This window comes from Stigmatopora argus, chromosome 3, assembly GCF_051989625.1.
Source record: "Stigmatopora argus isolate UIUO_Sarg chromosome 3, RoL_Sarg_1.0, whole genome shotgun sequence".
NCBI lineage: Eukaryota > Metazoa > Chordata > Actinopteri > Syngnathiformes > Syngnathidae > Stigmatopora > Stigmatopora argus.
Genome location: NC_135389.1, coordinates 9,662,807 through 9,687,667, shown reverse-complemented (window position 1 = coordinate 9,687,667; position 24,861 = coordinate 9,662,807). Strand labels below are relative to the sequence as shown.

The window sequence follows — 24,861 nt, the reverse complement described above, 5'->3', positions numbered from 1 at the left end:
TAGAGCCTACCCCAGCCAACTATGGGCAGGAGCGTGAGACACCCTGTATTGTTTGCCAGTCAATCATAAGGCACAAGAGACTGACCACCATTCATACTCGCACTCATAGCTAGGGGGAAAATTAGTGTTCAACCCACCTACCATGTATGTTTTTGGGATGTGGGAGGAAACCGGAGTACCCATAGAAAACCCATGCCGGGGAACATGCACCACACAGGAAGGTTGGAACCCACCGGGATTGAAACCTCAATTTCATGAGTGTGAGATGAACGTGCTAACCACTGGGCAAAATTTTTTCAACTGAAGTTGTTCGGGACTTTGTTCGAGCAATAACTATCTATTAAATGTCTCTCAGTGGAGGGAAATTGATCCTTTCCCATCCTGTAAAAAATATCACAATCGTTATTTGGTGCGCTTAATCACCAATACCATCCTCCGTATTCTGTAAATGCTTACCAAAACCACCAGCAATAATTGCAAAAATAATCATTTGAAACCTAGAATACAGTCAAATGCAGATCATGGGAGAAATATATATATATATATATATATATATATATATATATATATATATATATATATATGGGTCATTTTCACATAATTCAGCAAATAACGGTAAAGACACTTTCAGAAAATGAATAATTTACAAAATGCAATTCAAGCATTCTGATTATCTCTAATTAGCAACACTAGCACTGCCTGGAAATATCTTAGCTGGAACTTTAATGAAAACATAATTAATTAAAATTTAAAAAATATGGGTGAATATTTGGAATCTTTCCTTGTGCCTTTCTTTTCTGATATCGTTCCCTTTCTTTCTCTAAATATTTGTGATAGGCTCCAGGGTCATTTTTAATCTTCTCCCTGCATTTGCGCATCGCTGCAGCATTAGATTTTTTCGCAGGTGGCTTACCGCCTTTTTTCTTAAATGGATTCATGTTCTGGAAATTTTACAAATCAAAGCAGGAATTAGTATACACATAAACATAGCATAACATGTTAGCGTCATCTCTACATATCTGTTGTATATTTAAAAATATGTATTTCATCTCTACATATCTATTGTATACACCTTTTAATAACGGTAAAGACAAAATTTATTAACGGTAAAGACACAACATTCCACCTCAGCCTTTGACATTGGTAGATGGTATTTCTTGGCACTCAGTAAATGATAGTGTTCTGCATGCATACACCATGCCCAGTTCATTAAAAAGCAAAGTAATTATGTTCACCAAGTTTTTAGGACATCGGTAAAGACATGGAATTGTTACGACATTTCACAGGTATGGTCCTTACCTTGGTTTTAGTTTCATTCTCATGGCTTCTGCTTAGCTGGCGTTGACAATATGGCTGACAACATCCTGGTACTTCTCCCACACCAGCCACCTGGTGTATTTACTGTGAATTTTTTGGTGTATTTCTCATGTGATAACGGTAAAGACACACTAACTGATATGAAAGGTACATCAGTAAAACTGTTTGCAGTTGCAATTCTTTTGCATTTTTCTCAAAGACAACTTGAGTGAAAATACTATTGAAACAAATCTAAACAACACATTCTAAATAGAGACAAACAAATAAATCATAACCCGACTTTTCATTCCTATAAACTGTGACACTAGATTCTGGACATCTAACGGAGTGGACAAATTCAACATAAACTGGCTCTCAATGTATTTGTGTCTCAAATAGATTTCTCTTAAAATTGGTGCCAAATGTAGTATAATATGTGGCAAACAAAGCAGTAGTAATTAATTTTTATAACTTTGTAACACATAAAGGGAAAGTCCAGGGCCATATCTTTACCGTTATTTGCTGAATTATGTGAAAATGACCCATATATATATATATATATATATATATATATATATATATATATATATATATATATATATATATATATATTTCATTTCATTTTTATATCATTTGTCTAAAACATTATTAAAAGTTGATTAAGAATATTATTAGTATCCAACACTTTTTCGCTTAAATGGCACAAGCGGCTTATTTGTGTGATTGGGGTGTGAAGTTTGTTAATGATGCCTGGTTAGGGTTAGGGTTAGGGTTATTCATTTGGCTTCATGCTGCCTGTATCCAACAAAAAATAACTCCTTTTTTGTATTTGATTTTAAGACATTCTTCTAACTAAACTAATGAGTATAGCATAGTACAGTAGTATAATAGCTACTGGTCTAAGTGTTAGTTGAGGATCATTGTTAGGAGTTAAAACTAGCCTAACTCACCAGGAACATTATAGGAGAGGCGACCAGAATAGAATGCTACATTAAAAGCTTCAGGCATAATGTTTTTCTAACTTCCTTAGTTGTAGACGGACGTTTTTGTTTTGACCAGATTTTTATAGTTTGCTTCTACGCTCAATGTGAATTTACGCCCTTCAGTCAATGCAGTGGACAGCAATGTAAGAGTTGCATTCTCCTTTATGAATGTAATTAAAACAATTGTGCAACAGGCTGTATAATAACATCATCCCCAAGCCCGTTTGAGGGTCATAGGTACGAATGAATGAATGAATGAATAAAAAGAAAATAACTGGTCGCTCATCAATTGAATTATGTTCTATCCTTTTTTTAGCACCACTCTTTAGCGAAGCTTAGTTTTTCCGAATACTTTTACTAATTACGCAATAAAAATTCAGTCAGTATGTATGTATGTAGGTTGATCTTGAAATATTCAATAGCTGTAGCCTGACATTCAACTCCTTGTTAGGGTACAGTTTCATTTTGAATGAAACAATTTTCTTTTATCCCTCATTAAGTCATTAAAGTTTCTAGAAGTTAGAATGTTTCTCCTTGAATGATGTCAATGATTAGCAAAACTACCGTATTTTTCGGATTATAAATCGGACAAACTGAAAAGTTGAATTTTGGGTGGAATATCATTTTCTAAAATCTAAAACAAAGAACAGCCACATCATCTTATAGCAAGAACAGGGTGAATATTTTTTTTAAACAAAAGTAAATTACAAAAAGGAACATTTTCAGCTGTTTTTTAAAGGCAATTCTCAAGGTTCTTGGTCGGTGAACCCTGAAGGTACAAGCCAAAACTCCACCCAATTATTAACACAAGACTCGCGCCCCTTCTTGCAGTTTAGTAGTATTTAAAAAAAAAAAAAAGGGAAATAAGATAATGTGTTAAGTCACTTTAGAGCAGTGGTTCTTAACCTTGTTGGGGCTACCGAACCCCAACGGTTTCATATTTGCATGCACCAAACCCTACTTTAGTCTCATCTCATCTCATTTTCTGAACCTTATTATCCTCATTAGGGTCGCGGGGGGTGCTGGAGCCAATCCCCGCTGACTTCGGGCCAAAGGCGGGCGACACCCTGAATCGGTGGCCAGCCGATTGCAGGGGCCCTACTTTAGTGTAAAATAAAATATGTTTTTTTTTTTTTCAAATTCAAGATATATAAATTTCTCGCAGCACTGATTGGCCAAGCAATATCACATGATCATCTGCAGCCAGTAATCGTCAAATGGGGCATGTTATTGTGTATAGACATGATTCGATCTGTCTTCACCTCCGCGGCAGAGTCTCCACCTAACCCCTGGGACCGACTCACCGAACCCAGGTTAAGAACCACTGCTTTCGAGTATAAGTTGCACCCCTTGCCAAACTGAACAAAAAACTGCGACTTATAGTCCGGACAATATGGTAAACCTAAAAGAAAAAAATGTTCAGAGAGTTTTATAGAACCTGTTCTGAGGTCTAGCTCCGTTCAGTTCACAATGTTCACATGGGTCATTGTGACACTAATCTTCGTCAGCATAATGCCCTTAATTTCGCCCAAATAGTTGCCAACAGAAAATCGCAATTGGTCATGTTTAATTCTTTTACCACAAATGCAAAGCTAACCACAATACTGTTTTTCTTTTTTGTGTTTGCATGAATTAATTTGAAATAAAAAATGCCATTGACCTGCTGACGCCAATAGTTGGTATGGAGAGTTGAAATTTGGATTGGATTGGATAACTTTATTCATTCCGTATTCAGGAAATTTCATTGTGACAGTAGCAAGAGGGTGATTTGACAGAACAACAAAGCAAAAGCACAAAGTACAAAGCAAATCAAAGTAAAAGCCTTGTCTCTCTGCCCTCAGTACTACGCCAAGGCGGGCGCCGTCATCCAGGAGGATATCTCCGAGGCATCGCTCATCATTGGCGTGAAGAGGCCACCTGAGGAGAAAGTGATCCCAAAGAAGACCTATGCCTTCTTTTCACACACAATTAAGGCACAGGAGGCCAATATGGGACTGCTGGATGACCTGCTTCAGAAGGTGAGGCAGGAAGTTATGTCATGTCGCCTTTTGGCAGGACTCTGAGTGCGACTTCTATGGGCGTCCTTATTTTTTTTTCCTAGGAAAAATATATTTTTTTCGGACTCTTAAATGTTTACCTGTTATTGTACCCTGCTTATGTGCTCAGTAACCTTGAGTTTGCATGATATATTATTGTCAAGCGGCCATATTTACCTACTAGCGTTGCACTCAATCTGGCTTGAGTTTCCAAAGATGACTTTTTTTCAAGTTGGTGATCGGTGCTAACTGTCCTCATTAGATTTATGACGCCTTACCATTTATTTCCATGGGAGCATTTTGGCAAATACAACACTAGACAAAAATATTTGGCATCAGATATTTATCAAACCTTACACAACTTGTAACAAGTGACCACTGGATGTTCACTTTAAATTGTTAATTACACTTCAATATGGGAAATCGTCTGTAAAATCTTCCCACGAGGTTTTCACGAGTTACAGATTTTTTTTTTTAACTGAAAGGTTTTCTGTCAAATTTGTTCAGAACTGGCATTAAATTCAGTTCTAAGTGGTCCTTAAAGCCTTGAATTTCACTTCTTGGAACATGCAAGAAGATTAATTGCATTTTGTAATAGAATTCTAAAGTTTGCTGACCTTTACGAAGTAACTGTGATCAGAGAAAAGCTGATTTCCTCAAAGGATACTCAGTTTTCACGACATTGTGGCTTTTCTGTTCCATCCAGCGACTACTTTCAAAACGACAAATACATTTTAAATGCTTAACTTGAAAAACTTGAAAGTAAACTTAAGCCCTACAGGAGAAAAGATTAGTCAGTGATGCAAATGGTAACATTTCAACAGCTCAACCTCCACAACAAATATACACCGATACACGGATAAAGACCCTGCAGCTATGTTTATAATGACTATTCTTGTTTGTGTTTTTAGGAGGTTCGTTTGATTGACTACGAGAAAATGGTTGATGCTAATGGCTATCGTATCGTGGCGTTTGGGCAGTGGGCTGGTGTCGCAGGTAAAATAAATAAATAAATATAACCCCTTTCATGGGGTGTTGCTATAAGCGGAATTGGGAAGGGATTCAGAGCAATATAATTAGATGCTTTTAAGGGTGACTCATTCAAATGATTCCTAAGTGATACTTAGTGTTTATATGGAAATATTTTAAGAATGTTTTTTTTTTCAGGCATGATCAACATTTTACATGGTTTGGGTCTTCGCTTCCTGGCACTTGGGCACCATACCCCCTTTATGGTAAATATGCATTCCCAGCACAGTATCACTTTTTGAATGACCACATGATGCTAAATGCACATCTGGTGATGTTAAACACTAAATCCGAATAAGTAACGGCTCTCAAGCACAAAAACATTGTGAAGGTATCGGCTCAATGCTAATCACTAGCTGTATGCCTGTACAGCACATCGGCATGGCCCACAACTACCGCAACGTATCGCAGGCCATCCAGGCTGTGCGGGATTGCGGCTACGAGATCTCGATGGGCCTCATGCCCAAGTCAATTGGTCCTGTTACCTTCTGCTTCACTGGAACCGGAAACGTCTCCAAGGTATATCCCCGAAAAGTATTCATGTTCCTGATCCCAGGATGCCATCACATTGTCACCGTCACTTTTTCCAGGGAGCGCAGGACATAATCAATGAGCTCCCCGTGGAATATGTGGAGCCTCATGAGCTGAAGGATGTGTGTGAAACTGGAGGTATGAAATCACTTTTGTTTTTATCAGTCAGGATTTTGCTGTTAAGCAATGGGCTTAACTTTTGTCTAACTTTTGTCTAACTTTTGTTTTGAGACATGACCAAGGTCTTGTGGGAATAATGTAGCATAGAACAGTGGTCCCCAACCACCGGTCCGCGAGCTACCTAGTGCCGGTCCGTCAGAATAAAAAAATTAACGTTTTCAATCTCGCCCTCCTACTTGAGATGAGAAAAGCTGTTATAAGAATAAGAATTAATTGATCATTGATATTATGCTTGGGACTTTTTTTTGCCGTCATAGGTGTTGTTCGTGCACCATCCCCACCCCCACAAAATGTTGTCTTAAGTTGTCGCCCTCCCCATTAGCCGATCCACGAGAAAATAGAAAGAGCTTTACTGGTCTGCGGTGAGAAAAAGGTTGTGGACCACTGGTGATGATGCAACTATCATCATCATCTGCGACGAAATAACTGTCCCCAAAACTGTGACCATAGTTAAACAATTATATTTTGAGACATGATAGTTAAACTGTTAGCACTTCTGCCTCACAGTTTTAAGATCAAGGGTTAAAGCCGGGACTCTGGCCTTCCTGTGTGGAGTCTGCATGGTCATCCTGTACCTACGTGGGTTGTCTCCGGGTACTCCGGTTTCCTCTCACTAAGCTGTTTTAACAATCCAAAATTGTGCCCCAATCTTTGAATATGAGCGCGACTGATTCGTTTTCTTGTTGTTCCCGGTGATTTGATGGCAACCAGTTCAGTGTATACCATGCTTCTTCCCTGGGAACCGTTAACCCGGAAATGTACTTTCAGGTTTGGGAGAAACAAATGCTGCAGTCCTATCTTTTTTCTTATAGACAGCCCATCTTATTTTAGCAAGACAATGCCAAACCAGATTCGCTCATGTTGCAAAAGCGTGGCTTTGTAGTTAAAGATTCCTGCTACCAACAAGGCCTGCTTGCAGTCCAGACCTATCTATTATTGAAGATGTCTGGTGCAATTCTAAGCTTAAAATACACCAGCAGTGAACCCTAACTTTTGAACAGATCAATCTGTACATCCAGCAATAAATGGAAAGAATTTCAGCTACAAATCTTTAACAATTAGTGTCCTCCTTTGCCAAATGTCTTTTAATTGTCATTAACACAAAAGGACCATTTAGCAGCCATGAAGTTCTAAGTAAATGATTACTTGCTAAAACATGTGCTAAAAGGTTTATTCAATTAAGTATTAAATAAATTGTCTTTGTAGTGTAATTCATTCAATACAGGTTGAACATGATTTGTTAATTGTTGTATTCTGGTTTTGTTTAATACAACTTCCCAACTTCATTGGATCATTTAATTTTTCAGTTAATGTAATGTGTATTTACGCCTGTTCCCTGAAGGTACTGACTTGCAGATTTAAGTGTGAAAACACATTGGCCTATTGCAAATATGCCTATAGCAAATCCTATATATACAAATTGGGTAGGAACTATTGACTTTCCCATGTTGACATAACAAAAACAACAGTACAAATTCTTGATTTAGGCTTGAAGCTAGTTTGTACTGAGCAATGTTTTTGGAATTGTAAGATATGGCTTTGATGATTGGGAAGCATGTCGACTCAGTGATGCGCCTTTGGTATATGTTTGTTTTTACATATGGTCACAAATGTGTTGTAACAACCTGTGGCTGACAGGCATTTTTGTCCAAGATAACCAAAATGTTTTAATGTATCTAACAGCTAAATACTGTTGTTGTCAGATATGACCAAAGTGTATGCCACCGTGCTCAGTCGCCACCATCACCTGATGAGGAAGAGTGACGGTATTTACGACCCCATGGAGTACGAGAACCACCCGGAACTCTACACATCCCACTTCAGAACCAGCGTCAGTACACATCCATGCACAAACACAGGCGCACACACAGATGTAAAGAACTGGTGTAGTTGCATGTGTTCACACTTGGTTTCAGCATAGGATGAAAATGCTAGAAATAAATAAAATATTTGAACGAGATTGGTTCTCTAAAAACAAGAAGTTGTAAGTGGGTGTGTATGCTTGTTTGACCATACTCAACTCGGGGTCTGCACCTACTAGAAGTATCTAATCTAGACTAATTTCTTATCTTGTACAGACGCTCCCCTACTTACGAACATACGACTTACGAACAACGGTACATACGAACATGTCTGCAAATTGCGTTTATGTCGAAAAATGTTCGTCAGTTCGATTTTGTTTTGCATGCCTTTTTCCGAGTAGTACTTCTTTCCGCCGCTAATACCGACGCCTGGCGCTGTGAGAGCTCAGCTCACCCAGCATCTACCTTCTTCTGCAAACTTCGTTGCAATGCAAAAGTGGGTGAATGCATCTCCAGTGCGCAAAGAACCTTTTTCATTTGTATCATTAAATATGTCGTGCATCCATTATTCAATTTGGTTGGTGAAAATCGAAAGGCTTCTATTGAGGGAGGTGCAAGGAAGAGGCAAGCCATTTCATTTGAAATGAGTGGCAATAATAAGGAAGCTTGATGCGCGTTGCACGGGCATGCAACTTGACTCGTTCGACCGTCAGTACCATTTATAAACATAAAGATCGAGCAGCAGGACCCAATTATTGAACGTTGCACAAAGTTTGCAAATCAATTGAATGATGCCATCCAGTGCTACCGCATCATTTATGATGAAAAAAAGAAAACTGCGATCGTCATTAGATAGCTTCTTTCGGTCAGTTTCTAGTAAATCTCTCTCTCTAATGTATGTATACAGTACTGTATGTATTCTCTCCATTTTATTAAATGTTTTTTCAGTACAAACCAATGCGTGTTACTTATACAAGCCTTAAACATAGAAATGCACTTATATAAACCTTCAATATACTTATATAGTCCTTAAATATAAATTATAATACAAAATATAGCACTAAGCAACTTACGAACAAATTCAACTTATGAACAATCGCTCGGAACCTAACTCGTTCGTAAGTAGGGGAGCGTCTGTATTTGCACTAAAACTCCATATGCTGCAAACCACTTTAGTCAATTTTTGGACCTGACTTCTCATTTATGTGAATACTTATTCATGTTGACTACTTATTTATGTTGACTCGTTATTTATGTTGACTCGTTATTTATGTTGACTCATTATTTATGTTGACTACTCATTTATGTATTACTTGTTTATTGATTTAATTATGTGGGCACTTCATGGCGAAGCTTTAAATCTCATTATACTTGTATGTATAATGACAATAAAGGCATTCAATTCAATTATACTCCCTTACGCAATCCCATATACACCCAAGTCATGCGTTGTCTCTATTATTGATATTATGAAACCATGTACTTTGTCCATACGTTCACAACTGTGACCGCTTTCTAGTCACATCCTAAAACTTTTTGAATGCTTGTTTCCTTAGGTGGCGCCGTACACCAACTGCCTGATCAACGGTATCTACTGGGACCCTCAGACCCCGAGACTCCTGCGTCGCCTGGACGCCCAACGGCTGCTCAGACCTTCCAAGAGCAACAGCGTCGCAAGCGAGGGAATGCCAGAACTGCCTCACAAGTAACAAAACACATACGACATACATGTGATTTCTTTTGATTTATTGGTTTGATAACATACAGGAAAAGTTTGCTCTGAGGTTATAGGCTTTTTACCTGAATATTTAATAAATTCTAATACTACTACTAATTCTAATCTGCATGTCTTTCACTAAGCATTTTGGCAAAAATAAATCCAGTAGTATTTGAAAATAATATTATTTTAATTTCAAGAATATGTATTAAATATATTGTTTTTCTTTTGAGGTTGAAAAACTTATAGTGAATCATTAACTACCATATTTTTTTTCCGACTATAAGTTGCACCTGTGTATAAGTCGCACCAGCCAAATAATGGACTAGAGCAAAAAAAAGTATAAGTGGCACAGGAGTAAAAGTCGAATTATAGGGAGAGCATTTTTTTGGGGATCAGAAATCAATGGCAAACATACTTCAAAGTAAAAATAGTTAAATGGAAAACAACTGGCTTAATAGGCACCTGTTAATATAAGATTTACAGTTTATTTTAGATAACTATAGCCTAAAAAAACAGTTTTCGGTGGTCAGAGAGAAAAAAAACAGCTATGAAAAAAGTGCAACTTATAATCCCAAAAATATGGTAGTAACTTTTGTCATGAGCAAACAGTGAAATCTGCAGTTTTCTTTCCCTCAGCATTTTTTTTAGATTTTGTTTGAATCTCATTAAAAAATTTGGATGATGTAATGTGTTGAATTCTCAAAAAATAACTAAATAGGTTGACCAATTATTCAATTAAGACATAGTACATAGCTCATAGTTATGTCATAGTACATTGCCTCCAATGTTGTCAAGAACATTACTTGTTTGGTGACAGGCTGATGGCCATCTGCGACATCTCGGCAGATACAGGTGGTTCCATCCAGTTCATGAACGAGTGCACCACCATCGACAAACCATTCTGCATGTATGATGCTGAACAGCATATCGACCATGACAGGTAAACATAGCACCACATCATTTTAGCTGTCGAAAAAAAAATCTTGTGAAAATCATTAAAAAAAAATTGTTGAGATTAATATTTTATATTGCCAATCTTCTTTATCTTAAAACCTCTCATTACAAATATTACTTAATGTTTCATTTGGAGGAGGCCTGAATGTATGAATGAAAATTCTGTTTTTTTTTTTCAATAGGAAAAGATATGTTAAATTAGTGTTTTGAGTTATTAGTGTAGTAAATGAATGAAGTGAACTTGGAACATGAGGCAACAGTGTGCACACTTTGAATCTTTACAGCAGTCTTAATAATTTATTTATTTATTTTAACATCATTAGAATATTTTATCTTTTTGTGATTTAATTGGATAACTTTATTCATCCCGTAGTCGGGAAATTTCATTGTGACAGTAGCAAGAAAAGGCATAGTTATAAGTTAGACAGTACAGTCGCAAAGGCCGCACAACAACAAAGCAAAAGCAAAAAGCACAAAGCACAAAGTACAAAGCAAATCAAAGTCAATGGGTTCATTAAGAATCACCAAATCATTAAGACAGAAAAGCAGCCAAAACACAAAACGAGCTACGAGTTTCGGTAGCAAAAACGGATAGACTCAAAAAGATGTAAAGTTGGACAAAAACTGGAACCACACACAGGAAGTACTTAACTACCTACTACTTGAACAAGAAAAAGTTGTTGCATTTCCTTTTGTCAGTGTGGAGGGCCACGGCATCCTGATGTGCTCCATCGACAACCTTCCTGCTCAGTTGCCCATCGAAGCCACCGAGTACTTTGGTGATCGCCTCTTTCCATACATGTGGGAAATGGTAAGAACATCTCTTTACCTGGGAATAGGGTGACAAACTAAAAATATGTGCATGTTATCCATGAGTGCAAACAAAGTGAAGATGTATTGTAATGTTTAGTGGTACAACAGGGATTTAAATTCTGTATATATTTTAGGGAATGCTGTCGCTTTTGTCATTGGTTCTTTCAGATTCAGCCAATGCTTGTTGCCCTTGCAATTTTTCAATCCAGCCCAAACCACAGAAGGCCAGACCAAGTTGCGATGTATCTTGTACATTGAGAATGTCTTGCCAATGGTGGTTTCTTACAGAACCACCAATCACCCACATCCATTTATACTTGTGCATTTTCCGCCACATTCCCCAAAACATGCAGGGTAGTTAATTTAGTAACACTCAGAATTGGTTATTCCCTCTAATTGGCTTGCAACCAGTCAAGTATTTACCACGCCCCGTACTCATCAGTTGGGAGAGGCTTCAGCACCCCCGCAACAGGATTAGTATTTGCGATGATGAATGAATAAATGAATATTTCCTGGCAATTATTTGACAACACTTTATTGGAAAAATAACCAAGAAATTCAATGATTTATTAAAATCACTGTCTGATTTTTTGTTGAATTATGGAAAGATTATTATTCGCTCTGCATTGTGTTCATACTTGGTTTATTGCACTTGCTCACCTGAACTGTTCAGGACCTGATTGACTTCATTTGTCTAGCTGAAAGGACTTTAAGAATATGTTTAACCTTCTTGCAGGAGCAATGCCCTGGGCTAGGGGAGCACATGTAGAACAGAACAGGTTTTGTTATTTACGAGTTGAGAAGCTATAAATATGTGTTTTCCGTCAGCTGCCTTCAGACGCCACACGACCTCTTGATCAAGAAGACTTCAGTCCACAAGTCCGAGACGTAAGTCAAAGATTACATTTTGTTAAAAAAACATTTGATGAAAAGGGGTGATTTTAATTTTGAGTGTGAGTGTGAATGCTTGTGCCCTGCGAGTAGTTGTTGTTTTTAACTTAGTCGTTTTGATTTAATTAGCCTTTTTTTCAAGAACTGTTGAAAAACCACTTAAATTTTCTTTATTTTTTATTGTTTTGAGGTTAAAAGGCATCAAATCTCTAAGTGGTTTTCTTGAAATGATCCATTCCAGGTTCGTTTATTTTAAAGCTTTAAGGTAGCCTGTTAAACCCACACTCAAGCTGTTTGTGTTGTTGTCAACATTTAACTTTGAATTCTTCATTTCCATTTTTCATTAACCATCTGTCTTGAAACTTGGTAGCTGTATTGCATGGGCCACTATCTTTCGATCCTTGGAGCCTGATTTTTTAGTATTTTTTTTGTATCAGTACTGATTAGTAATTTAAAGCCTGCAACCTGTAGTGTGCTGTAGCACACTTGTTTTAATTTTGCTCAGGATTTTTGTACGAATAATTTCTACAAATTTGCTCTTATTTTGATTGGAGTAATTTACTTTGATGCGCGTTTATTGCTAAGAGTAGTCTCATTGTTGAAGAGCATTGCTGAAAAATTTATATTTTTCCTCATTGCTTACTACTTGTTTGCAATCTTTGTGAGCTGTCAATCAATTACTGTCCATGTATATAGTGCTTGTCGCTAAGCGGTAGCTGTAATTCCATAAAGTGTTATTCATCATTTTTGTTGTTAAATTCAGGCGGTGATCACCTCCAACGGAGCCTTAACGCCAAAATTTGAGTACATAGAGAAGCTTCGAGAGAAACGGTAAGTTCGCAATTAGAATGCATTTATAGTCAATAAGCAGAAGAACAATAGTTTTGATACAATAGCAGTCTGGAAAATACAGTGTAAACTAAACTTCTAAACCCTTAAATTATCTGAATGTTCTTAGTGCCTTTGCTTTTAAGAACATTTAATAGCCTGACAGAATAATCTGTTATGGGGTACTTTATTATTCTTTAAACAGGCACACAAATGCATAACAATCATGGTTTTTCAGTTTGTCCTAATTCGTGAAATGTCTCGTGTGTGTGTAAACAAAATACTTTCTCATTTGAAGATGGTGATAATTATTTCTATCGTCTTGTTCATATTTAGGCCAGTCCATTTTAAGACGTCCTAATTGAGCCAGTACTTTTTTCTTCTCCAGACAAGCCAGAAAATGTTAATCTTAGTGTTAATCTTTAATCTTAATTCTTTCACATTTGTGAGAGGAAAAAAACTGACTAATTTCTCCTTTCTTGAAATTTAATTAAGATAAGGAGAGTGCAGTCGGGCATGCGGTCAGACCTGCTGCTGCTTGTTGCATCCTATTAGTGCTGAGGGCAATTGGGGGAGCGGGTGGGGGGTTGATGACTCCTATCAGGGGCTTCTGGTGGTGGGATATTAACACCAAAGGTCAGCGGGGTGGACATCTCCCCTCTCATATGCTGCTCCCATTGTTATGAACAGTAATCATCGAAAGGCACGAGCGCCTGCTTTGTTTCGTCCAAGAATGGGGGTGTTCACTTTTTGCAGTCTAGACCATACAGTGTAGGATTATTATTATAAACCATGTACTATTATTGGATTGGATTGGATAACTTTATTCATTCTGTATTTGGGAATTAACCACATACTCTTGTGTTATTTATACAAGTTGAGTAGGCTGTTTATTTATAATTAATTGATAATATAAAGGTCTCGCAATTATTACTTTAAGTCAGCAACTGATCTGAAATTAATCCACAAATTTAGCATGGTATTTGTTATGAATTTTTAAGGAAAACTAGATCCGTAATATCAAACACAGTGCCATTTCGTAATAGTCGTAGCAAATGAAGATGTGTTAAAATAGTCAATTAAGTAGTGTATAGTGGTCCCTTGCTATAATGCGGTTCATGTTTTGCGGTATTGCTATCTCCTTCCGATTTTGTTTGTGGCACATTTCCTACTGGTGAGGGCAGCTAGTATTAAGTATCACCAATGAAAGGCAGCAAACAATACGACATCACGGCATCTAATCTGCCAGTCAGCAGAAGAATTAAAAGAAGCCGAAGAAGAATAAGAAGCTGAATATAACTGAATTTATAACGTGTAAACCACTCATTCCGAATTGTGCGCTGATTTGAAGTTTGAGATCGACAAAACAAGAGTGAAATGTGTTAACATGTCATTGCCTGTTTGAGAATGTTTGCTGTTTGTGGTGGAGTTTAAAGCCTTAGAACACGTGTCAAAGTGGCGGCCCGGGGGCCAAATCTTGCCCGCCGCATCATTTTGTGTGGCCCCGGGAAAGTAAATCATGAATGCCGACTTTCTGTTTTAGGATCAAATTAAAATGAAGAGTATCGATGTATATTAAATTTCCTGATTTTTCCCCCTTTTAAATCAATAATTGTAACTTTTTAATCCATTTTTTTCTGTGTTTTTAGTTCAAAAATCATTTTGTAAAATCTAAAAATATATTTAAAAAAAACAAAGCTAAAATAAACATTGTTTTAGATCTTTAAAAAATGGAATATTCAGGGCTTTTAATCCAGTTCTTTTAATCCATTTATAAAAAAAATATCTAAATATTATATCTAAAATGGTCCGGCCCACGTGAAATCGAGTTGACATTAACGCGGCCCGCAAACCAACCCGAGTCTGACACCCTTGCCTGAGAACATTAAGATGTTTAGAGTGTCAAGCAAGGTGAGTTGTGTACCAGAAAAAGAACATATACCACTTAAACGACAATTGAAAAAAAAAATCCGTATTTGCTATGAGGCCTGGTCCCGTATCCTCTGCAAATTTAATTTCATTGTCATTTAATCTCAAATACGAATGACATAATATGTAATTTAGAAATGAAAGGGAGCCAGCCAATTTGTGCCATAGTTAATGTGATTCACATTTATATTCTTCTCAGCATTGGTTTGTTTCATTTCACTTACACCAGGGAGAAATCACAGATCCTGCAGAAAAGCGGCATGAAGCGGGTTCTGGTCCTCGGTACCGGATATGTCTCCGGCCCAGTGGTTGAGTATTTGACCCGCTGTGACAAGACGCAGCTAACTGTGGGTGAGTGTTGAGCCTGCATTTTTTTTCATTTTAAAATATTTAAGGAGGCACAAAAGTGTTAATTTTGATAAAAATGTATTGCCATTCAATCTGGTTTGGACATCAATTTTTAAGTCATTTTATTTGGTCCGTTTTCTTCTTTGCCTTCTCATCTCAATTCCCAGTTATATGCATTTGAATGAATCCAATTTAAATATTCAATATTTAAATTTCAACTCTCGGAACACGTTTCCCATTGGTGTTGTCGGCGTATCAGTTGGGGCTTGTGTGCGGTGGCAATGTATTTATTGTTATGGAATTATTTTGAATTGTTGTCATTTTTTAGCATCTGTGAGCATGAAGCAGGCACAGAATCTGTCGGCAAAATACCCAAACACGATCCCCGTCATGCTGGACATCAGCAGCCAGGATGCGCACCTCGTCTCCCTCATACAAGACCATGACCTTGTCATTAGGTGACTCCGCCTCTTCAAGTTGCTCTCCAAATCATAGAAAAATTATTGGCAGATTAACCAATTATCACAAATGTTAATCACAGGAATAATTTTCACATTTACAGCATGTAGCTACCTAATGTAGTTGATAATTGGCTTGTCTAGTGCGGAGATTCATTGACTGTCATTGCGTAACGTGGCTACCTAAGATTAAACTACTTGGCATGTAGCTTTCTGAACCAATCCCGTTTTTTCTCGACAGCCTGCTTCCCTACGCCCTTCACCCCCAGGTGGCCAAACACTGCATTGAAAAAAAGGTTAACATGGTCACCGCCAGCTACCTCAGTCCAGCCATGAAGGACCTGCATGACAGGTGATGCACATTGACACACTATAGCATAACATACTGCACAACATAGACACGATCATATTAAAACACGTTAACACACAGATATTACACTTCACACACTACCACACAATAGTAAACATAAAGCGACGCAAGGACACTAACACACAGTGTAACACGTGCATTTTAAAAGCACAGACACACACACACACACAAACGCACTCCCAAGCACACAACACACAGAGGTACCCCAACACATGCACATACTCCAACAAATCTTAACACAGTTCATGATGTTTTTTGTCAGCAACTTGGTTACAGAAGTCCATGTAAATACAATGGTTATAACAATACATACATCTGAATTATTACATGTATTAGTTAAGTTAAGATTCAATCAAATCACTTTGTCATCTCTTAGATCACAAGTGTCAAAGTGATGGCGGGGGGCCAAATCTGGCCCGCTGCATCATTTTGTGTGGCCCGGAAAAGTAAATCATGAGTGCTGACTTTCTGTTTTAGGATCAAATTAAAATGAAGAGTATAGATGTATATTAAATTTCCTGATTTTCCCCCTTTTAAATCAATAATTGTAACTTTTTAATCATTTTTTTCTGTTTTTTGTTCAAAAATCATTTTGTAAAATCTAAAAATATATTAAATAAAAGCTAAAATAAACATTGTTTTAGATCTATAAAAACTGAATATTCAGGGCTTTTAATCCAGTTCTTTTAATCCATTTATTTAAAAAAATCTAAATATTATATCTAAAATGGTCCGGCCCACATGAAATCGAGTTGATGTTAACGCGGCCCGCGAACCAACCCGAGTCTGACACCCTTGTCTTAGATAATCTCTTTTGGGTTTTTTTCTTCAAAGATGTCAGAATTGGTGTATATTTTCATTGATTTTTGGTAAAAAGTAAGTACACAACTTCGCGTAAACTACACTAAAACACACACACTTTGCAAGCTACAACTGGCACACTATACACAACACAAATGAATGGCCACACAACAACTCATACACAAACACTACACAACACCAAGATTTTTTCATTGATGTATCTATTTAAAAAAAAACGCGGGAAACAACACTACACAATTCACACAGTACCACAGTCCACCATCCAACACTGTTTTTTTCATCAGGGCGGTGGAGGCCGGCGTGACTCTCGTGAACGAGATGGGATTGGACCCCGGTATTGATCACATGCTAGCCCTGGAATGTATTGATCAGGCAAAAGCCGATGGATGCGCCGTGAGTACACAAACACATGCTACAACTGTTTATATTTGCGTTCATTTATTTCACGTGTACGAAACACAGGTGGAATCCTACGTGTCATACTGTGGGGGACTTCCTGCTCCCGAGTGTTCAGACAATCCTCTGCGCTACAAGTTCAGCTGGAGTCCTTCTGGTGTTCTCCTTGCCTCCATCAGCCCTGCCGTCTTTCTTTGCGACAACCAGGTTTAAACACAAACAAACATACGTACATGATATATAAAGAAATGCCAACGCAGTTCAAAATCATTCACTAATTTCCCTTTCCCTCAATGCTGTCTAGCTATTTTGGAACTTCGATAGTTCTCTAGGAAAAAACATATTTTGACCTTGGCTCAGACTTACACCCAAAATCCAAATGGGCTATGTGCTGTTTACTTGACGGTCGCAAATGATTAATTGAATCAGATGATTACTTTCCCTGCACATTCCTGGACTAAAAGTAACAAAATGGGTTGTAGTGAATGGAATTGGAAAGCGTTTCATCTTATGCACTTATCAAAGTTTTGCTTTTATTAGAAAACTGCACGTTCCAACTGCACTAATGGCAGATTAGTCGTAAGCACTATATTGTAGATATGGAGGGATGGATTCTCAACCCAGCCATGTTGTCTCTCAGATTGTTAGTATTCCAGGAGGCGGTGGTCTTATGGACGCCGTCAAACCCATGGATTTCTTTCCTGGCTTCAACTTTGAAGGTTATCCCAACCGTGACAGCACCAAGTACGCAAAACTCTACAACATAGAAGACACGCACACGTTGCTTAGAGGAACGCTTCGATACAAGGTACTTTCACACCAAGACACACAGTGATGACACGCTAGTTGGATTCTATTTCAAGATCAGTTTAGTTCCATTTTATTTTAGTGCTACCTCACTTCTACTTCCATACTTCAAGTACAGTAATACCTCGTTTGTCGCAATTAATGTGTTCCAAGACTTGTCACAATAGGTAAATAACCGTGATGTAGGGACCGTGTTTTTATGGTTTCCATTTAATATTATTTGGACTTTTTAACTCCCTAAGGTAGACACAACCCCTTTGCATCCAATAAAATACTCTCCAATTATGACCCTCCCATTTTATGTACTATTATTTACCTGCCAAAAGTAGACACTGGTGCGTAGTATCTTTTGAAATACTCTAAAATTGCGACTTGCATTTTTTACCCATTTTATGGTTGTATTATTGTTCCTACACTATAACATTGTCTTATATATTTGGTGGATCCAAGTCACGATGCGGTGAATCTGCGATAGTTGATTCATGAAGTGGCGAGATTTTACTTAATAAGCTTGTTTTATTTAAGTTCTAGTTTGGTTTTAATTTAGTTTTTATTTTGTTACATCCTATGTTAGTTCTTTTTTGTTCTAGTTAATCCCAATTGAGCAGACCATTAGCATATCCATCAAAGGTGCCTGACATGTTGCCCTGGAACGACGAGGTTGCAGAAAACTCATTAGTTTATTTGGTTCTATTACGTTTTGTGATGTACACTACATTAGAATTAAAGGAAAGTGTCCTTATTTTTGTGATTTTCCTTAATTTATTTATTTTTTGTTAGTTGTCACGTTGCTATAGTCACCGGAAATATATATATTTTTTTATGGTGCAGGGTTTCTCCAGAGCCATGCGTGGCTTTGTAAAACTGGGTCTGATCAACAGCGAGCCTTGTCCTGTGCTCCAAAACGCGTCGTCGCCTGTCTCTTGGGTAAGTGGAGCTGCAACGTCAGTTAGCAACTGATGTACTACCTAATTGGGTCATGCTGTGTGTGATGTGTCTTTAGAAAGCACTTCTGTGTCATGTGATGGGTTTGCCCGCCTCGACCTCCAGCAATGCATTCGAGGCCTCCGTGTATGAACGCCTCGAACAGGATGACTCCAGCATGGATTCCCTCAGATGGTTAGCACACAAATTATATTGAATATATCAATAACACATCAAATTGTACATTTTAGTTTAATATTTTTTAAAGGGGGCATTTCTTTTACCAATTTTGACAGTCGTTTCAGTTCACATTATTGATTTCTGAATGTTTGCCGTAATTTCTCATGTATCATATGCAGTCACGGAAACACCCTATTTTGGAGATTTAAACAAAAATAGAATTGATGAATATTTTATGAAAAATCAAAAAGTGACAGCCAAATAATCGGAAATCTGAAAGAAAAACTGATTATTCCCATATATGCCTTGTTTTTAGGTTTGGCATGCTAAGTGACGATATGATCCCTCATGCCGACAGCATTCTTACTGCGCTTAGCAGACATTTGGAAGCCAAACTCTCTTTTGGTAAGAACACACACACACACACACACACACACACACACACACACACACTTACATAAAACCTCTCCTTCTTTTAATCTAACTGCTGCAGATGTGCTTTAGTATACATACGTCCATTCTCCGTTGGGATCAGCTGTGTTTTAGTTGAAATTTTATATGGTAGACTTCATTGAACATCTTTTGAAATTTGAGTATAATTCTAATGTGTTAGTTTAAACAATTTGTGGTAAAAGTCAAATGAATGACAATTAAAAAGTGTGTTTGTGTGTGCATGTTCAGGGAGCGGAGAGCGCGACATGATCGTGCTGCGTAGCGACTTCGGCCTCCGTCACCCCACAGGTGAGCTGGAAAACAAATGTGTCAGTTTGGTGGTGTACGGCGAGGATGGGCGATTTTCTGCTATGGCTAAGACTGTCGGATACCCTGCCGCCATTGCTGCACGCATGCTCCTCGATGGTCAGTTGGTTTAAATATCACATTTCCCTTTTTCAATTTTCAAATAGTTCACTTACCGTTTCTGCAGTTTTTATTATACCAAAATGAATGAAGATATTTTAGATGCATATCTTCCACATTTCCACAAAAGCATTTCCATTCTGAGAGATAATTTACGCATTTACTTCATTACCTCATCAAGTGTCATTCATATATCTTCTGTACTCCCAATCCTCACGAGGGTCTCAGGGGTGCAGGAATCTGTTCCAGGTAACAATGAAGAGGAAGCAGGGTTTCTTTCCCTTTGTGATCAGTGACCACCAGCAATATAGTGTATTTTCCACACTGGGAAGGCGCAAATAAAAGCCGACAGTGCGCCTTATAGATGGATTAATATTAGTTAATCACAGTACAGACTGCCATCTAATGGATGCATAACACAACCGACAAAAACTACTACTATGCCTTACAATGCGGTGCGTTTTATATGTGGAACAAATTTTAAAATAGGCCTTTAATTGGATGTGTGCATTGTATTCCAATGCGACTTAGAGTGCGGAAAATACGGTACTTGTAAGTAAGCTAAACATCGATCGAAACTTGATGGCCAATCAATCTGAGCCAACCAACAAAAACTGGAAAATAATCCTTGAAAAAATAACCTGATAAAAAGCCAGTATTTTAGAATTTTCCAATAATTAAAATTCAGTGTCAACTCTTTTTTAAATTTATTTTTGCCTGTTTTTAGGAGAGATAAGTGCCAAGGGGGTCTTGCTACCCATGAGTAAGGAGATCTACGTGCCCGCTTTAAAGCGTCTCAAGGATGAAGGCCTGAACATCACCTCCACCAGCACCCTGGTTGAATCTTCATGACGATGTCATCAATTTAACACTTCTTGTTAGTGGTCTAGCACCAGGTAATGCTGCAGCCCTCAACATTTCATTGCTGATAATCTGCTTCTCAACAATCAACAATTGGTCCATACTTTTTTCAAGCATTCTTTTGACAAGGGCCTCGTTTGAGGTGTCATCCAAGGTCACCCCTTAAACACAGAATTGACATGAAATTAAATGGATAATAAATACCCCAAAAGGTCTTAAGGGCTTTTGCAGGAAATTGATGAGGAAGTTGATCATTTTGGGTAAGGTATCCATTTAAGGTCAGACTAATGATACATTTGAAGGAAAGAAATCCACCACCTTTTTTACCCATCAACATGAAATTGCTTGGATATTTCTTTAACAGCAGGACACTTCAAAAAATCAAAAAACTACTTTACTAGCAATTTACCTGGCAGTCATCCATTTTGGTATAAAGCAGCCAGTATAAAAACAAAAACTAAATTAGGCTTTTCCACCAGTGTCGTAGCTCAACATGAAATTCAGTGGACATATCATAACAGCACACTAAAATGTCTCAGGGATATAAAAACAAGTCAATCAATTTGCTGGTGGAGAGGAAAAAAAAAATTGCCACCACTTTCACCATTTCAAATGAAAATGAATGGGGATGTTTTTAGAAGCATTGTCTCAGGGACCCAAGCTGGAAATTGATATGAAATCAAACATTTGGTTTGTAGCAGCTGACTTGGTCAAATCCAAAGCTAAGATTTCCACAATTTCCCTTCAGGCAATCTGTCCTTTTTTAGAAAAACCCAGAAAACATTTGAGGAAAATGTTGCCGTATACTATTGTTATCATCATCATGAATGTTATTATGAATGTAATGCTACTGATAGAGGTTCCTTAAAAAGCATCTTTAAGAGAGAAAAAAAAAAATCAACCTTCATGTTACCTTTAACGTACCAATATGTAAAAAATATATATTTCTATGCTGCATTTATAGGTCAAGAAAAATAACTTAAATTATAGCTTTCAAGAAGAATGTTTTGTTCTTTATTTATTTTTACACTGTTTAGCTCGTTAGCGACGCTTTCGACACCCACCTTTTCTGATTTCTTCCTGTGTGCACAACAAGCCTTCAGGTTTGTTATTAAAATACGGCAGACAGCCAGTTTATTTTTTTGCTGCTGCTCTTTTTTATGGGGTGGATTTACGGATTAGTGTAGTGACCCACAAACTCCACAAGTTTGAGGTTAGGCTTTGCTGTCACAACACACGAGTTCAGAGGTCAACGATACCTTAAAGATTCAGGAGAAGCTCATTTGAATATTTTTCATTTAAATTCAAATGTTTTCTTTGTCTGGGCTTATTGAAGTAGTGCCGTTAGCGACGCCAAGTGTGCTTTTTAATTAGTAACTTTAATCACCTCTGTTAACCGCAAACATGATTTACATAGAGAAATCTGGAATTTGTATTGGCAGAATGTCAGTGCATTCATAAGGTGCTTTATTGAATGATTTTTGCTGCAAAAATCAAGAGTATGAAACAACAAAACAAATGTTAAAAAAATGTTGCTGTAGCCAATGTTTTATTTAACACTAATATTACTTATACACATTTTTAGAATATATCAGTTGACCTCTAAACTTTTTAGAATTATTTAAAGTTTATTTATAGCCCATTTTTGTCATAACTAAATTTCACTCAAAAGACACATTTCTATTTTCAAATCTGATATTTCCAGTTTTTGAAATTATATTTTTCACAGGATATTTAATCTTTCCTATGAATTTAATATGTGGTAAAAATTCACAGAATCACATTTTATCTGATTCACTTGTGTATTCATAGTGTTGAGCAAATACATTTTGCAAATATTAGTCGACTTTAAACGTTTTGAGGTAGTTTCAATATGTAACGTGTTCATTCACGCAAACCAGGCCACTGAGGGGGATAATTGGGAGTTCCATTAAGAGAAGTCAGATATGTAAATGCGACGATACCAAGCTGGCGGTCAAGACGTCGTCTGGACACTTGACCTACTTTTCGGCGGATTAGTTGTTAGCATCTCGGCTGCGAGCGAGCAAGTGATTACAGGATGGCGACGGCGGGCTGCTGAACTCAGCGTGTCACCTAATGAACATTCTCAAATTAAGGGCTTAAATTTGGAGAAAAAAATATTTAAAAGTAGTAGTTAAGAACAGCATAGCAAAAAATATATACAGTAACTAAGTAAATGTTTTCAGCTTGTCAAGATTTCATTGAATACAACTTAACTGTAATTGGCCATTTGTTTTTGTGCAAACCAACCAAATAACAACCCATTTTTTTCTTGTCTTTAATTGCAAATGGAAGCAGCAGAGCATAATAACAACAAAAAATGGTTTATTAGAAATAGGAGCTATGTTTGTGTTGTTTTGAATGATTAGCAAGAACATATTTTCAGGAATGCACTAAATATAAAAATGTGCTAAAGTATAAATACAATTTGGTCCCTTGAGGTGAAATATTATTTACATTAGAAGCAAAATTGCTGCTGCCGCCGTGTTGCGTTTTAATCGTCGCTGCCAATAAATATGTGAAATCTGTTAGTTGTCATTATGGTCATGGCATTAATCAATGTGACCACAGAGTTTAAGTAAAAAGGGGGGGGAAAGGCACGGTACAAAAAGTACAGAAGTGCACCAGGAAAAAATAATTAAATATGCATAAATTACATTAATACATTTTGACTTAATTTCAGCATTTGGGGAAAAATTCCTTGCAGTTCAGATCATTAGGAGAGCTTCGCTTAGATACAAATGAATCCTCTTTGAAAATTTGGTGTGATTTTTATTATACTTATATTATAGAAGAGCAGCATAGTTACCAAGCTTTTAATGTTGATTCAGAAGCCACACGAAGATCTCAGACTAAGTTGAACTGAAAATAAATGAAATGATCACATTTTAATACAAATGTTTTTGTTATAATGTAATAAGTTTGCTGTGTTAAGATAAATTCCAGATGTTCACATACTTTTCTCAATATAGTGAGATTACTAGGATGTTTTGACTTGAAACGTTTTGGATTATACTTAAATTTGGTGCCTGTTTTTACACGTTGTATAAGGCGTATTAAATTATAAGGTGTCAAGGTCAATTGTGAAAAAATGAAGGATTTTTAAGTGTGCCTTATGGTCCAAAAAATGTAAATGAGATTTTTAGTCCTCTTTTTGTCTATTAAAAATCCAAGTTACAGTTGTGCTGTTCTTTATATTACGATGAAAACAATAAGGCCACATAAAATATTTAAAAAAATAGGAACGTACTTTAGGTGCCATCAGTGAACGGATCTAAAGGAATTGCTTTGTTATTCTTTTAACAAATGTAGCATTCAAATTCACCACTTTAATTTTTTTTCTGGTGCAATTTACTTCTGTAAAAAAAGAATAAAAAAAGATCCCCTGGCGAGCAAACAGGCAAACTTGAACTCGCTCAAGTTTTTAGTTTTTTTTTTTTAGGTTTTTTTTTAAATGGGGATCAGACGAGAGACTCCAAGCTCTCGGCTAGGCCACTTCCTCTTGCTGGTCTGGGTGCACCATTGTGATCTCGGGACGCTGATCCCTTCCGTCTTGGCTCATCTTCTTGGTTTTGTTGCTCATTCACCACACTCAGCAAGGCTTCATACAAGAACTCTAACTGGTCCTGATAACAAAGCCAGTTATTGGGAAATAGTCAAACAGAAACAAGGAAACTGATTGTAAAAAAAAAGACATTTGTTCCCCTCTGAAATATGTTTGTTGGGTAATTATGTTAGAAAGAGTTGTCCTCACAAGGGTTGCGGGGGGTGCTGGCGCCTATCCCAGCTGATTATGTGCAACAGGCAAGGAACACCTTGAATTG

At 37.2% G+C, this 24,861-nt stretch overlaps 2 protein-coding genes across 6 annotated transcripts in view; one reads left to right on the top strand and one right to left on the bottom strand.

Annotated features, from left to right (window-relative positions):
* The window catches only part of aass (aminoadipate-semialdehyde synthase), a 26,613-nt gene extending 2,397 nt beyond the window's left edge, over nt 1-24,216 (top strand). The window contains exons 3-24 of the mRNA XM_077595474.1: nt 4,121-4,297; nt 5,227-5,311; nt 5,483-5,550; nt 5,717-5,863; nt 5,935-6,013; nt 7,759-7,886; nt 9,414-9,562; nt 10,395-10,517; nt 11,231-11,342; nt 12,173-12,232; nt 12,999-13,066; nt 15,222-15,343; nt 15,669-15,798; nt 16,040-16,150; nt 17,275-17,383; nt 17,453-17,593; nt 18,027-18,194; nt 19,025-19,120; nt 19,197-19,312; nt 19,614-19,702; nt 19,979-20,155; nt 20,883-24,216. Coding sequence (XP_077451600.1) covers nt 4,121-4,297; nt 5,227-5,311; nt 5,483-5,550; nt 5,717-5,863; nt 5,935-6,013; nt 7,759-7,886; nt 9,414-9,562; nt 10,395-10,517; nt 11,231-11,342; nt 12,173-12,232; nt 12,999-13,066; nt 15,222-15,343; nt 15,669-15,798; nt 16,040-16,150; nt 17,275-17,383; nt 17,453-17,593; nt 18,027-18,194; nt 19,025-19,120; nt 19,197-19,312; nt 19,614-19,702; nt 19,979-20,155; nt 20,883-21,007 — 2,580 coding nt within the window. The 3' untranslated portion in view covers nt 21,008-24,216. The remainder of the gene's footprint in view (nt 1-4,120; nt 4,298-5,226; nt 5,312-5,482; nt 5,551-5,716; nt 5,864-5,934; nt 6,014-7,758; nt 7,887-9,413; nt 9,563-10,394; nt 10,518-11,230; nt 11,343-12,172; nt 12,233-12,998; nt 13,067-15,221; nt 15,344-15,668; nt 15,799-16,039; nt 16,151-17,274; nt 17,384-17,452; nt 17,594-18,026; nt 18,195-19,024; nt 19,121-19,196; nt 19,313-19,613; nt 19,703-19,978; nt 20,156-20,882) is intronic.
* LOC144070920 (receptor-type tyrosine-protein phosphatase zeta-like) overlaps nt 21,426-24,861 on the bottom strand; it is a 65,776-nt gene continuing 62,340 nt past the window's right edge. For all 5 annotated transcript variants that reach the window (XM_077595469.1, XM_077595470.1, XM_077595472.1 and 2 more), the window contains one exon: nt 21,426-24,663. In XM_077595469.1, the coding sequence (XP_077451595.1) occupies nt 24,499-24,663 (165 nt within the window). In that variant the 3' untranslated portion in view covers nt 21,426-24,498. The remainder of the gene's footprint in view (nt 24,664-24,861) is intronic.